This window comes from Mesoplodon mirus (assembly GCF_964341445.2).
Source record: "Mesoplodon mirus genome assembly, chromosome: 9".
Taxonomy (NCBI): Eukaryota; Metazoa; Chordata; class Mammalia; order Artiodactyla; family Ziphiidae; genus Mesoplodon; species Mesoplodon mirus.
The window spans coordinates 92,950,698-92,966,638 of NC_138985.1; the positions used below are offsets into that span (position 1 = coordinate 92,950,698).

The window sequence follows — 15,941 nt, forward strand, 5'->3', positions numbered from 1 at the left end:
TTTGCTTCATAAAGAGCAAATGTGCAGAACCCCGCAGGAGCAGCCTAGCAGAGCAGTAAACTGAACAGGATGAACGTGCTTCCTTTTTGTGTGATGCTCTTTCCCCATCCTCCTGCCAAGAGCAGGCTATCAAATGAAAGGGAGGTTGTGGTCGGAGTCAGTAAAGTGAATGTCTAAGTGGCACCTGCTTCATTCAGCAGATCTGCTTTCCCGGCGCCTCCCACTGCGTATCTGCTCCTGACAAAGCCTCTTTTCTCCTCCTCTTGGTCAGACTGAGAGCAAAGGCCCAGCAAGGAGACATATTGGTTTTACTTTGTCAGCACAATTGCCTGTGACATTATAATTATACCAAATCTTCATTATTAGAAAGGCCCCAATTTAGAGATTTTCAGAGCCTAAATGAGGTTTTCGAAAGTAGAATTGGTAAAAACATCTTTTCCATTGTAAAGCTGGCAAATGGATCTGAGAATCATTGAAGGGGTCTAAATATGGAAGCTGAGACACTGCTCTGAGCGAGACTACAAAGACACTGCTATCAGATTGGCTGACTGAAGAGGCGTCCAACAATTCTCCGACTCTTCCCAGCCCAGCCTCTCCCTACTACTTGTAGCGCTTTAATGTACAGCTACACCATAGTACTCTCAAATGCTGATAAAGTTTCTCACCCACAGGCCTAGGAGGTAGGGTATGTTAAAATAATTTGATGGGGTAGGGCAGCAAAGGAAAAAACCTGTGATATAAATAAGAGGAATGCCAGGGAAATATATTTTAGGTAAGTGCAGAGCATCCAATTTCAGATTGAGTTTCCATCTAAACAAAGGCAACACTTACGTTCTACAGTGTGTGTGCAACTGAAGCATGCTTATGGTGTGGAGTTGGCTCACTGGAGGCTCTGGGAAGGTTTTAGAGCTGTGCCCTGGCTCTCTAAACTGAAATTAACTAAAATCAAAGTTAAAGACTCAGTTCCTCAGTTACACTAGCCACGTTTCAAGTGCTCTATAGCCACCTTACTGTCAGTGCACAAATACAATGTGCCCGTCTTCACAGTGGGTTCTTGTGTACAGGACTGTTTTAGAGATTGGTCTGTACCTCCTGAAATGTCTTGACTGCTTAAGTGAGCCTTGGACTTTGAATTTCAGGCTTGCTGGAAGGGGAAAAGGAAATTTGCCTGAATGTTTTTGGAACAACTTCCAGCCATGTTACTTGACTATAAGTTTTGTCTTTTCACCTTAAAATTATTTTTCCTCCAAGAATCTCATGTCCTTTCCCCACCCCCTGCTCACTCCTCGCAAAACAATAATAATAATGATAATAATGAATTGTAACCATGAGAAAGGACTTTAATTTTAGGAATGCCCACTTACAGCTGACTTGCTTCCTGGCCTTCCCTTCCTTAAGCTTTCACATCCCTCCCTACTATTTGACTTGAGAGTTCTTTTCTCATTAAACAGAGCTTCTCATTGACAAGAGGGCATGTGAACACTCAGGGGCCAAGAGCGTGTATATGGATTGTTCATTTTGTGCACGACATGGGGTGTGAACAGCACTCCTGGGAGTGGAGCGCTGAGCTGGTGGCATCTTCCATTTTCAGCTCCTCTGGGGAGCAAGGGCAGGACCTTTAAGCTTGTTTCTTCTATTTGTCTGCCTCTAGTAGCTACTACATGGTTGATTTGACTCCTGGGAGAAAACCTATATGAAATAATAATACCTCTTTTCTCAGGAACTTAAATCATATAAATATAATGTTGCTTATCCTCAAAGCAGCCCTATGAGACAGAAATGGCCTGTCGGTTTTATAAATGTAAACATAGTCAATTCTTAGTTGCCACACACAGATTATCTGGTATGCAGATGACCCATGACACATTTTAAATCCTTGGACAGTTTCTCTAAGCAAGCCAGGGTAAGCCTGGCCCATCTCCTTCACCCCCAGCCAGCTGCTGTGTCCTTAAGTAATACAAATTAGTTTTCATATTAGCTTAAAGAAGACATAATTAGAAAGTAAGTCTGATACTCCAATAAAGATGTTTAAAAAACAAAAAGAAAGTCTGCTACAAGAAAAGCACATCAGGGCTTCCCTGGTGGCGCAGTGGTTGAGAGTCCGCCTGCCGATGCAGGGGACACGGGTTCGTGCCCCGATCCCGGAAGATCCCACATGCCGCGGAGCGGCTGGGCCCGCGAGCCATGGCCGCGGAGCCTGTGTGTCCGGAGCCTGTGCTCCGCAACGGGAGAGGCCGCAACAGTGAGAGGCCCGCGTACAGCAAAAAAAAAAAAAAAAAAAAAAAAAAAGAAAAGCACATCATAAGTTCCAGCTTAACGGCGTGGTGCGGAGGAAATGACCTCTCCTGCCTTTGGCTCAGCTAAGAGCTGACTCTGATCTACTTTTAGACACACGCGCATCTTCGGCACTCACCGTGCTGGCATGTTTGCCGAAGGGTTTGTAAACCTCCACAGGTGGATGTCAGAGACACCTCTGTGGCCCAGGCACCAGGGTGTGGGTGGAGGCAGTCTTCCTGCAGCTGCCTCTCCACACCACTTTCTGGGGGCCCTTCCTGCTCAGTGCCTTTTAAAAGTTCTGTATTCTTGTCAAGCCTCTGTAAGGCATATGGCCCATTGCGAGTGGATGCTGACAGAATGCCACAGTGGGGGGTTCATCTTTGCGGAAGGAAGGAAGCAGCTAGAGGGTGGAGTAACTAAGGGGCTATACCCTTTCAGGCGCTGCATCCTGCCTGGGTGGTGGGATTCCTCTATTCTACACTCTTCATCACCCGATCACCTAATGGTTTTAGTAACCGTTGATGACTTTGTGTAGATCCATTATTTCACCAAGAGTTTCAAAATAGTGATTTCTCTAGTGTTGTTATTCCTTCTGCCTTTATTAGCTGGAATTCTTTTATAAAGAACTTGTTCCCATTAACAATTTGGTTATGCTAAATACAGTCCAGGTAGGAAAGGCAGGATAAATAATCGATTAAAATGAAGTTTATAAGATAGATTTCTTTCTTTGTGACCCTCAAACCCCATAACTGTCTATTTCCACTTTCCAGTATGCTGTCTTCAGGTGTCTTACTGCCTAAAGCAAATTTAATTCTGCCCTTTGCATGCTCTTAGAAAGTTCTAGTGATGTTTGTTTGCTTGCTTTCTAAATGGTGCTCTACAGATTGGGCTAAGTGAGGGGTTGAAGAATCAGGAGAGCATCTTTGGAAGCCTTTTGCCTCTGTTTTTCCCTGTTGAGATAGAGGAGGCAAGGACTGGATGCTGGGCACATGGGGCTGGGGCTGGGGGTCCTTAGACTCGTCTCTCTCCTTTTGTGCCTACTTGAAATTTCCCATAATAAAAAAATTGAAAATAATAACAGAAAAATAAATAACTCTCCATTCTTAACTCTGGATAACTCCTGATTGGCCCTCGTATTCATTTCTACACCTGACTATCGCAAACTCTTAAACAGCTTGGTAGCTTTCTCCTGAGGTTTCTGTCATGTGGGCTCTATTTCCTGTTTAAAGATATCAGCTCTTCACATATTGCTCACACCCTGTCCACAAAATAGACTTCGGGGACTTTGGGTGTTCTCCCTACCTCCCTTCCCAGTGATCTCTGGAAATTTACTGTATAGTTCCTGCCCTTCTCTGTTCATCTCTGATCAGATGTCCTCCCTAGCATATACATGTCCCACGGGCTTTAGCTGAACACTTTTCTCTCCTGCCATTTTCAGTTTAAAGCCCTCTTGGTCAGACAACAGGCCTTGGAGTCAGCTTGTTCAGTCTCACACTGGGAGTTCAGTCTCCAGGATATAAACCATGGTGATTCTGAACTCTGAAGCACAAAACCCTGATTTCTTTAATGTTCTTGGGCACTTCAGTAATTTCAAGAGGGAATTGTGAAATTATATCTCCAAAATATGTTTTGAAATACATTCACTAATAAAGTAAAAATGAATTCACTTTTAACGTTTGGCTTATGGGATACAGGCAAGAGGATTTTCTTGGTGGTCTGCAAAATCAAGGCTAAGGACACAGTGACACTGTCCTACCCAGAGAGAGTCATTGCTATGGAAGTTATTCCAGAAAGTGGTTTTTCCAAGAGAGCCTTGAGATTGTCTAGCAAGAGGGGAGAAAACTTTGGATGCTGAGAAGTGCCTATTACACCAGGGTACCTGTGAGGCTGCTATTGGTTTCATGAGAATATTCAGTACTTGCCAGATGTAATACATATTTTAATCCATAAATCCCTCAAATGCCCTCAAAAGCCACGGACTTAAAAAACACGGAAAAGGAAGATTAAATGTCCCAGAAGCAGCTAATATAACAGAAACAGAACCACTGGGAGAGAGATGCTTTTTCTGTTTCCCCCTTGTCTTACTATTATGAGGGTTACCTGGAGCTCCTTTTCATTTGATATCGACATTCTTTTCATGACCTTCCTTTTCTTGCCCTCGTCTGTCCTCTTTCCATCTGGTTCGTGTTTGTTATTCTCAGCCTCTTTATCTGCCTGCCACCTGCCTACTGCACTAGCTTCTTTACCTGATTTCCCTTCATATTCTCCCATTTCTACACCATGCCTATTTTTCTTCATATAATAGTGGCTTTCCTTAGATGTCAGGCACTGATGTAAACTTCTTTCCAGACCTGAAGATAAGATTTTTTAAAGGACTTCCCTCCTGCCTGTCACCCCTAAAAACACTTAGATACCCTCGATGGCTCTTTAAAAACTGCAGAAGTGACTTAGGTAATACAATACATGGTTTCATTTCTTATTTATTCCGATCCCTTCCAGTCACAGTCTTCTGGTTCCCCATTTAAGCCAGCATTTTTCTAATATTGATACATATAGTTCGCTTTGATGTCCATAAACCACAGAAGGCATTACATTGTGAATTTTTCCTTTGGGCTTTAAGAATTATTGCGCTTCCACCAACTATTGTGTTTATTTGATAATTTATTTGTTTAGCTGTTTTTCTCTCACAACTATCAATATTTTTCTTCCAACTAAAGATATTTCCATGACCAACTTGGAAGGCCTTTGGGCTGAAAGATTCAGTTACAGCAAACAACAATTCCCAAAGGTTTCCCAGATTGTGAGGGCAAATGAAAGGCCCATTCTTCCTCAGGCCGTCTGTCCTGCTCTATCTTGTCATGGAGTGGGGTGGGGGGAGGGCAGTCTGTGGTTCTGGGTGACCCTGACTAGGCCTGCAGCTCTGTGCTCTACTGGGCTCTAGCCTGTGTTATTAGTTTTGGGGTTTAGAAGTTTATCAGCATGATGACATCATACTGTCCCTGATCATATATTTAACATTCTTAATACTGATTAATGGTTTAGCCTAGGTTGTTTATTTACTGATGCACTGAATCAGCAGCTATTTCATATATGTCATGGTGCAGTTCCAGTGCCTGTTCTGACCATAGCTGCATTCAGAAAGGAAGCTGCCTGCCAGCCCATCTGCCCTGATTTCATGGTTTTTATCTCTAATCTTTACATCTTTGAAGGCCTTTGGCGAATGATGTGCTTCCTGGCAGGAGCAAATCGCTGCTGAAAGGAGATCTGTGCTGTCTCTGCTTTCCTTTCTGCTTCCTGAGAGCTTTAGTCTAACATCTGTGACCCTAGCCAGACCTCATCAAACCTCTTATTCAAAGTCATCTTTGAAAGCAGCTGACATTTATTGTACACCTACTGTGTGCCAGGCACTGTGCCAGACTTTATCTGTGTCAGCACATCTAATTCTCAACAACACTGTGAAATTAGTAATGACCATTTTACATATGAGGAAAATGAGGCTCACAAGCCAGTAAGTGAAGGAGCCAGGATTCACATGTAGGTTTTTCTGACTGGGAAGCCTTTAATGGAAATAAAACCTTCTATTTTACCCTCACATAAAATGCACCTGAACTACCTACCATACAGCATTTGGCTGTGCTACCTTAATAATGTTGTGGAGAAAATCCGACTCATTCTGGAGCAGAGTAAAAGGCTCTAAGCCTCTTCAGGCTGCAGAGGCTAAGGCTAATGGGAATGTAATCAAGTTTCTGAAAATCATGAAGAACATGATCGATTGTCATCTTCAATTATTAACATCTACTATGTTCAGGTTGCTCAGTATTCAAAGACATAGTCCTGCCAACAGTCTAAGTAAGCAGATTTGTATAGGGAAAAATTAATTATTTGGAAACAGGTTAGCGCAGATCTGGTGCCAAATGAATGGTGAGACAGTAAAATCCCCTGAAGGAGAGAACCTAGTGGGCTGTTGTGTCTGGGGGAACCCCTGAAAGACAGGGAAATTGTTGAAAGAACAGGACCTAGGTTGGCAGGGATAATTCTAGGCCAGAGGAACCTGCCTGAGTAAATACATGTGATGGTTAGGGTATACTGAGAGGACAGATATGGTTGTGATGAAGGGGTAATGTAGAGTATTTATGGGAAAGGCTGGTGTCATCCCTCATCTATTAGCTATTTGGACTTTATTTTTCCCTTAGTAGAGAGCTGCCAAAAAGGCAGGGAGAGGTGGCAGGGTGGCCATTGCCAAACAATATTTCAAGAAGATTTAGCTAACTGTGCTGTATAGATTTATTCATCAAATCTCAGAATACTAAAAGAAGTTAGTCTTGGGAAAAATGAATTAATTCCCCTAAGTAACTTCCAATTATACGCATACGTTTGTGTGTGTGTGTGTGTGTGTGTGCGCGCGTGCACGCGTGTGAGAGAGAGATCCATTGCATGGTAGGTAAGTGACGAAACTCATTACCTCACGAAGGGTCAGGAATAGAGTAGATCAGCTCATGAATGATAAATCCAGAGTGTGCAAGGCTGTGACACTAACCTTTAATTTACTCTCGTGGGTGCCCATGGTCTACCACAAAGCCTCCCCTGGTGACACCATCAGAGACCACTGCAGAGCCTCATGACCTGTTTTGCAGAAAACAAGGCCAAGCAAATGTCTGAATTTTCAGAATGTGCCCCCATGTCCATCACCTCGTGTGGAAGTTTTAGAAGATCCCTCTGGCTTCTGTGGGGGGCGGAGAACAGGGTGCAGTGGAGCCAGGGCCAAAGCAGGGTGATCACAGGGGAAGCTAATATATAGTCCAGGCAAGAGAGGATAGGAGTTTGTCCAGGGTGGCGGCAGTCGGCGTGGTTGAATTCTGGGTTTATATTTGAAAGGAGAGTTGACAGGATTTGCTGCTGAACTGCACGAGAAGTCAAAGATGGCTTGACTTCCAAGTTTCTGGCCTGAGCAACTGGAAGGATGTAATCGCCACTCGTTGAGGTGGGAGATGAGTGGGAGGAGTGTGTTTGACCATTTGGGTTCAAGAATGATACCCAGCTGGTAGAAAAACAGAGCAGGGTCAGGTCTCATTTTCTTGTACAGGGGAATGTGGTCCTGGAACCAGCAGTTCCTCCAGGATTTGGGGCTAACTGCTATTTGACAAGGAAATCCTTGTGCTGGGACCTGAAGTTCCTGAGTCTCTTTTGGCCTCTTTTTCCATTTTGGCCAATTCTGTAAACCTTACCAAGAAGCCTGAGAGGAGGGGCAGCAGTGAGCCCAAAGGGGATAGTCCTCTCCCTTCTGGGTCCCTGCTGGACATAGTGTTCGATGGTAAGGGCTTACTAGTGCATGCAAAGGCTCCCAGATGCTTCACTTAATCACAAGCTCGGTCATCTTGAGGGGGGAAAAAGTCACTCAGTCTCTCTCAGTCCGTGTTTTGTTTTGTTTAAGTAAACTTTTTATCTGTTTACTTTTGAATTTAAAGAAAAGGGGGATTAGATTTTCTAAACTGAAGAACTCTAAGTTTCTTATAGCTTTGAAAGACGGAGGTACTAGAGATTAGGGTACTAAAATCTTCAGGATTTTGTTAAGTATGTGCCTTTATAAGTCCATGGTTCTGCCAAAGGAACTTGCCTATCATTTGTGAAAGGGAAGCATACCTGCCCTGCCTACTGCTCCAGAGTCTTAGCAGAAATCTAGTGATATGCAGTGGGTGTGAGAGGGCTTTGAAAAGTGCTGTACAAATGCCAGGAGAGTCTTATTACTAGGATTGTGCTAGTCTTATTACTAGGAAGTTCTCTTGAAGGGGAACTTGAAGTCCTTAAAGTAGAATGGGAGGGGCTTCCTGTTGCCTAATCAATCAAAATGACCCCGAATACAAGCTTAGATTAACATACGCCTTCTAGATTAGGGCTAATCAGGGGCAGGCTGAGCAGATGCAGGGACAATCCTGGCCTGATTACTGAACCTCAGCATTTAATCATCTCTCTTCCAAGGGCAGCCGGCCGATTTAGTGCACTCTGGGTTTCCAAGCCTCTAGCCCCCTCCCCCTTTCCCTTGCCACAGACATAAAGGCTGCTAGGTCAGAGACACTGAGTCGATTTAATCTAATCCTATGTCAGGATGGCTGTGTGTGTGAGAGAGAGAGATTCTAAAATCCCCACAATGGGATGGTAATGCACTTATTTAAGGTAGAGGTAGACTGAAACTGCATGTAGAAAATAATGGACTTGGGATTTCAAGGCATTCGAGGTTACGAAATGACCCTGTATATGGAATTTCTCCCTCCGAGAAGCTTTTTAGATAATGTAGTCGCTGTCACCAGTTACTCACTCTCGAGACAGCTTTGTATGGGAGTCATTTTATCACCCAGTTGTAGAGGTCAAATTTACTCCTTCCCTGACTGTGAGGTGAAGTACAGAAGATGAAATCTTTCAAAATGGTTTTATTTGGATGAGCTCTGAGTGTAGTTGTTTTCGTATTGCTTTCTCTGGACTGAGAGCTCCCATTCTGAAACAGCCTGATCACCTGAAGACTCACCCACTTCAATCATTTAGTCCCTGGGCGAGGACATCTGTGAAATCTCAGAAGGCAGGTTTCATTCATGAGTGTAGAAAACATTTACTGAGCACCTGCTGGATCGCTAGGGACTCAAGTATGGAGACTCCATCTCTCCCTTAAGGAATTTACAGTCTCCTTGGAGATAAGACATGCAAACAGTGATAAAGAATATGACCATTGCCTCCATGGATGCCAGTGCAAAGTGCTGTGGGCCCTTGGGGAAAGAAGAGCTAAGACAGAGGAGGAGAGATTGGAGCTGACTATTGAAGGAAGAATAGAAACCCATTCAAGGAACAAGCCAGGGACAGTCATTCCAGGCAGAAGTCACAGTGTGTACACACCATGGAGGTGTGTGTGGAGAGAACCTCAATCAGACAGTTCACCTGCCTGGAATGTACAGTGGGTGGGGATTCATGGATCACCAGGCTGAACTGAGCAACGGGCTGATGTGAAGGGTTGAAATACCTGCAAAGGGATCTGGACTTTACATCCCACAGGCCATTGGAAACCACTGAAGAATTGTAAAAGAGGGCAACAAGATCCGTTTGTGTTCAAAAGATCATTCTGGTTATAGCAGTGTCAGCCAAGTTGTATTTTTGCATTTGAACCTTTCTCCATTTTATTTTGGGGCAAATCTTCCACGATACTAAAAAGTGTTTTAACAGCAGTGTTGGGCATGGACCCGTACCTTGGTAACCCAAACACATCATAAGCCAGGGTGGGAGAGATTTAAGTCTCACAGTTCTTCAAGGTTCTCTCCACCCCATCACTAACCCAGGACGGTCGCTCATAGGCAGGAAGAAGCTCCCTGCCCATCGTGTTCACTGTATTTGTAAAAGTATGTAACTTGTTCCCCAAACTTGGAGCTTTTGGAACTGAATCAAGCCCAGAAGCAACAGCAGTGAAATGAGACTGATCTTTGCTTCTGGTTTTGGTTGCTGTTTACTAACACGTGGGTTCTTTGGAGGTGTCCTGGTTTTGCCATAGGGCATTTTGGGTTATTTCACTAACTTCTTCTGTTTTGACCAGAAGAGAGGATGAAAGTGAAGATGATCAAGATACACTGGGGTGATGGAAGGGGGTCATTTGGTCTTCAGATACACTCAGGCCCATGCCTGGAGTCTAGACACTGGGGAGTGGAGCCCAGCTGCACGTTGGTTGAGGCCAACAATAGAGTCCCTTGGCCTGCTGCCCTTGAGGCCCTGTTGATGCCAGTGTTTGGCACACCTTGTACCTTATACTGTGGGGAGTAGAACATGGACCAGAGCCAAGCCTGGCCTTGAAGGAGCCTTCAGTCTAGTGGGAAGGCCTATCTACATGCATTAACTGGGCCAAGCCAGATTATACCCCACTGTCGAGCGCTTATTGAGAACCGCAAGGAGGCTGCCATCAGTATTGACTAGGGCTGGGATAGGCTTCCAAGAGGAGGGTTTTAAAGGGGAAGGAGTGGGCAGTAAGGGAATTCTGGGTAGTGAACAACTTGAGCAAAGGCCCAGAGAAAGGAATGTGACCGATATGTTGGGGAACTGAGAATAGTCCAGGGTGATACCCAGAGCACAGGGAGTAAGGGAAATGAGACTGGACAGATGACAAGAGGTTCTGAATACCATACCCAACATTTGAACTTTATTATAGGCTTTGGGAACCTTCTTAACATCAGGGGATTTGAAAATTTGAGGTTGGGGAATGACGAGTTATAGAAAGCTAACAGGTGACAGGAAGGGGTGAATGGAAAGAGGAATTGACTGGAGACATGTAAGAGCCATTTGCAAAGGTCTAGGTGAAAGAAATTGAACCCGACAGCCTTCTGAAGCCAATGCGTGGCCCCTCAGCCTGCTTCCTCTCAGCGTCGCTTGCGAGTGTGAGCTGGCCTCCTCCTTCCTCTTTTTAGGTCCCAGCATCTCAAGTGTGAGGATGGTGGGCCATGCCTTGCATTTCCATTAACACACACCAGAGTGAGCCTGGATTCCCAAAAATGTCGACAAAGCAGAACCTCAAGCCCCATTTCAGGTTGCATCATCGAATACTTATTTCTAAACTGGCAACACTTAACCCTAGAAAACAATTAGATACAATTTGACATTGTAAAATAACATTTTATTTTATGTTTGATTTTTTTTGCATTAGGAAATATTCTGTTAAAACATCCCTTTTTAAAATTAATTTTTATTTCATCAAAGTGATATATAGTTTTAAATGACAAAAAGGAATAAAAGCCTTTTTAAAAAAAATATTTGTACCCCAAGGGCAGCACTTCATGCTCTTTTTTCTGGTATGTATCTTTATTGCTCTAAACAGTAGTCTTGAGTTGAGACGTTATTTGTTATCAATTTTTGATAACTCAGTTTCTATGTTTATATTGTTAGAAACATAAAATTTTATAAACGTAAAAATTGTTCACTGCCAAGACGAGTGGGTATGGTTAATCCTTGCTTTTTTTTTCTTCTACTTTTTAAGGACTAATCACCGGTTCTACCCAATTCTGGAAGACCCCTCGAGGTACTTTATCCCACGAGCTCATGCCACTTCCCCTCTGTCCTCTCAGACGTGCTGCACAGCCCCCTTCCTGGGCCCTCCTGCTGCCCCCAAGCTCCCTACAGTGGATTCTCTGTCTCCTAGACCCCACGGCCACTTATTTCTTAAGTTTTCTCTCTCGTTTCTGTAGGGCACATCCTTCAGAGCTTCCAAAGAAAGTGTGCGTGGCGGGCCAGTTTTTAGAGCCCGTACAAGTCTGCAGATGTGTTTATTCTGCCCCCACGCTTAACTGACCTGGGTGTCGCTTCATAGTCTGGAGAGAGAATTCTAGGCTGAAAGCATTTTCTCTCAGACATTTGAAAACATTGCTCCATCATCTTCTAGCCTCCAGGCTTGCTTTTGAGAAGTCCAACAATATTATGATTTCCAGTTCTTTGTATATGACGATTTTTTTTTTCCTTTCTCAAATCTTTTGGGAGCTTTGCTTTATCCCTGGTGTTCTGAAATTTTTGCAAAGCTGTGTCTTAGTGTCTGGATCTTTTTTCATCTGTCCTGTTGGGCACCTAGTGGGCCTTTTCAATCTGAAACTCATATTTTTCAGTTCTCGAAATTTACTTAACAATGTGTCTGATAATTTCCTACCTTCTGTTTTTTCTAGTCTCTGGAATTCTCTTTTATCAGAGATTGAACCTCTTAAGGTCTCCTACTTTCCATCTTTTAATCTTTCCTACTCTCTAGAAGATTTCCTTGACTTTACCTTCTGATCTTTCTGTGGCATGGATTTCATCTATTTGATTTTTAAAGAATTTTTTTCTTATTCCTTTTTAATAAAGCTATCCACTTTTATGATACAAACCTTTTCTCTCTCTGAAGATATTAGAGTTTGGGGGCATTCGTTTTTGTTTTTTCTGCTCCCCACATCGTCTCTGTTCCCTCTGTGTTCCCTAAGAGTGAGACACTGAAACACTGATAGTTGGGGTGTGCAGGGCAGAGCTGGGTGGCCTGTAGGCCTTGGGGTGGTAAATATTAGGGCTGCAAGCCAGGTTTTTCATTGTCTCCGCACCCCCCTCCCCTCACCTCCCCACCCACCAGATGTCACCGTAGGTCTTCTCTGCAGCCTCCCCGGGTCAGTTTCTCAATACGGTGGGTGAACTTCAGATGTCTTGTCAACAAAGGTCTGGGTGTTGGGGTTGGTGGGACCCACTGGTCCAGTCAGTTGAATACAAGTTGTCAGCTAATGCCTGTTTTTGGCGTCTTCCTCTCGTTCTGCAGTGGCTGAGCCTCCATGTCCTGAGCTCTCTGGGACACAGGAGTTGCAGCTTCCCCTTCTCTGATAAGTCAGAACCCCTTTACGTTTGCTTTGCATCTTCCAGGAATATGTTGACATCCCTCATTTATATCTTTTTTTCCTCCTTCACTATATTTTTTATTTTAGAAGGAAGAGGAATTTTATATGTGCATTTATTCTGTCTTATTTAATTGGAAATCTTTTTTTTTAATATGTTATATAAAATTGTCAACTTTCCTTTCTTAGGGAGGACTGCCCTTTTCTGAAATTATTTGCTTCCTCCTTTCTTTCTGTTAAACCCTCCTTTCTAAAATAATAGTGATATTAGGAGGTAGTTGGGGGTCTTTTTTTTTTAAGTTGACCCCAGAACGTATTTAAAAATTTTACTGGTCTGTGAAATCTAATATCAGAAAACTAATTACTTAGGCTTTTTTTTTTTTTTTCTTTTTTAAATAAGCTGACTCTTAGGAGAGGGATAATGGCCAGAAGACAGGATAGGATTGAGGGAGAAGTTTTTTCAAGCTGAGAGAAACTTGAGCATAGGCAGCCAGAGGGTTGAAGAAGTCAGTGTAGCAGAATATCAAAGAAAATTAATGGTGGCCTTTCCTGGAGAAGAAGGCAGTCAGAGGAGATGGACTTGTTGAGAGGAGAATTCACACCTGATGGGCCTGTGTATGCTTCCTAAAGTTGAAGGTAGGCCAGCAGGCAGGGTCATCTCTTGGCAAGTTGGGGAGGCCCTGTTCTGAGGCATGTTTCTACAGTTTCTCCAAATTTTCTTTCCTGATAGTCTGTTTTAAAGAATTAAAATGGGGTGAGAAAAGGGTTGTATTTGTGCCTGGACAGTGGGTGTGCAATTACCTGAGGCTGCAGACAGTGATACTCTGAGGGCTGGAGCTCATTGCCCTGTCCAGCCAGCATCTGGAAAGCTGCACCCAATCCCCACCAACGGTCTCCCCTTGTCTCCCCAGGACTGGTCCAGATCCCTGTGAGCATGTACCAGACTGTGGTAACCAGCCTCGCCCAGGGCAATGGGCCGGTGCAGGTGGCCATGGCCCCTGTGACCACCAGGATATCGGACAGCGCAGTCACCATGGACGGCCAGGCTGTGGAGGTGGTGACGTTGGAACAGTGACATGCAGCCATATCATGGCATCGTTTTCTAGTCTACTTCAAAATTTTTTACACGTTTGCAGAGGTGCAATCAAATGGAATTAAGTCTCTCGACTTTGGAAGAAAAGTTTTGTTAACCTTTTTTTTAAAAAGGAAGAAAGGCAGCGGATTTTGGAATTGCATTTTTTTAAAGCACCACTCTTGATTTTCTGGGATTAGTGGAACAAGATACTGCATTGTCAATTTCACTGTCCCGAAAAAGCCAAATTGTGGCAAGGACTTCTTTCTGCAAAAACGTGTGTATACTTCTGTGTGTGTATGTGTGAGTGTGAATATATGTATATGTGTACATATGGATATACACATTTACATATATATATATATAGTATATATGTGTGTGTATGTATATGTGTGTGTATGTGTGTGTGTGTGTATATATGTGTATATATATATATACATATATATATATGTATGTGTGTATGTATGTATGAAACCCACATGGAATTATCTGTATGAGATCAAGGTGAGCTGTGGAAAAAATAATTCACCCAGTTTAGTGGGTGTTGGGTACGTGGCCAGACACAGCCACCAGTTTTTGTTCATACCAGGGTCATGCGTTGAGCTACTGACAAACTCAGGCAGAGGTGACCATGCCCTTCACCAAAGCTGCCTCCCAGTGGCCACCCAGAACTCTCCCTGCTGGACTTGCCTGAGGAAGGATGTTCCAGAATGGGGTGAGGTCCAGAAATTGTGCTTGCAGGGTCCAGGGCCTCGTGGTCTGGCAGCTGGGACGCTCCTCGGGCTGGCCCAGGTGCTGACCTTGCCACAGGCAAGTGAATGTTCTTAAAACTCCCAGGCAGGGATGAGAGGGTTTTCCTCAGCCTCCCATCTCCTCCCCTCCCCAGGAAATCTTCTTGATCTCATGACTATTAACGTGTCGCTTTGGTTTTAAGGTCAGTCCTGAATTGGTCGTGTATATGAACTGAAGGTAACAGAAGTATTAAGGGTTTGAGGAGTGCGTGCGTGTTAAGTGTGCTTGTGGGTGTGTGCGTGGTGGGGAGAGAATGGGGGGGTGGGAGGGGTTGGAAGGGGAAAGGAAGGAGGGAGAGAAAAATCTTCAAAGACCAGGTTACACCAATGGGAGCAATTTTTTCCTTTCCTGTAACTTTCTGTAGCTTAACAGAGGAGACTGGAACTGACGGGGGCACCTGGCACAAGGAAGGTTGGCCATCACGCTGGGGGACGTTAGAGAGAGAGGGCTTAGGATGCTTCCTGCACTCCTGGATCAGGCCCTGTTTCAGAAGGAACCCTGCAGTTTTCCCAGGTGCATCCTGCTGGGCCCGGGCCCCCGCACAGCTTCCTTCTCACAGGTGTTGATTGGTCTGGGTGTTCTTGTAACTAAATTCTGTGATTTCTCAACTGCAAGCCCCAAGTCTCCAGCCGCTAAATTCACCTGACTTTTTGACAGGCCAAATCTCTGCTCCTTGAGTACAGGGACAACTCTTCCTCCCTCCTCCCGGGCCCCCCATGTGTGATAGTGTATTTAATGTGGTTTTTTTTCTTTTAATGCGACATTAAAAGATTCTTCACATCTTGCTCAGCCTTTGAGAAAAGTTTCAGATTCTTGTATTTGCTTGTTTTATATAAAACTATCCAATGTTCTTTGTATGTTTTTTTCTGTACGTAATGGCGGGAGGGAGGGGGAATTTACATAAAACAGTCCTAGTTCTACAATTTGTTATTTTTTTAATTATTATTTTTTATCGTCGTTGTGAAACTGTCCAGGGGCTTTAAAGTCCGTGTTCCTTTGTGGTGAAATAACCTCCTAATAGTTTGAGAAATTGCCAAGAAGAAGAAGAAGAAAAGCAAGACCCCAGTAGCAGAGCATGGATTCTATGTCGTTTTCCATTCTGTCTATTACTGCCTCATTCAATAAATAGTTAACAAAGTGGCAACAGGAAGTGGAACTGTTCATCTCTGTAGGAACACTTAGCCTCTTAGGAATTCTCTTTTGGGGTGGCTTGTTCTGCTTTGTAAAAGGAAAAGGTGCTTTTACTCAAGCTCAGTGATCTTTGAACTGTGCTCCTTGGCACTGTGGAGCCCTGTAAGGGGAGTGCTAGGGTGGGGCTGGGGCCTCCTGTCCGTCCCCCATCACCAGAGCAGCTCTGTTGAATCAGTTTTGTAAAATGCTGTCCTGGGGGATTAGGGGGATCTAGTTTGAAAACCTCTATTCCGGAGTCCCCTTTATAG

The 15,941-nt window shown here is 44.0% G+C and overlaps 1 protein-coding gene across 10 annotated transcripts in view; it reads left to right on the plus strand.

Moving 5' to 3' along the window:
• The window catches only part of NRF1 (nuclear respiratory factor 1), a 126,979-nt gene extending 111,320 nt beyond the window's left edge, over nucleotides 1–15,659 (plus strand). For 8 of the 10 annotated variants that reach the window (XM_082632582.1, XM_082632583.1, XM_082632577.1 and 5 more), the window contains 2 exons: nucleotides 11,276–11,317; nucleotides 13,550–15,658. In XM_082632582.1, coding sequence (XP_082488708.1) covers nucleotides 11,276–11,317; nucleotides 13,550–13,713 — 206 coding nt within the window. In that variant the 3' untranslated portion in view covers nucleotides 13,714–15,658. Of the gene's footprint in view, nucleotides 1–11,275; nucleotides 11,318–13,549 lie in introns of all 10 variants that reach the window. The other 2 variants (XM_082632576.1, XM_082632584.1) reach the window with 2 other exon arrangements.
• Nucleotides 15,660–15,941: the final 282 nt, after the last annotated feature.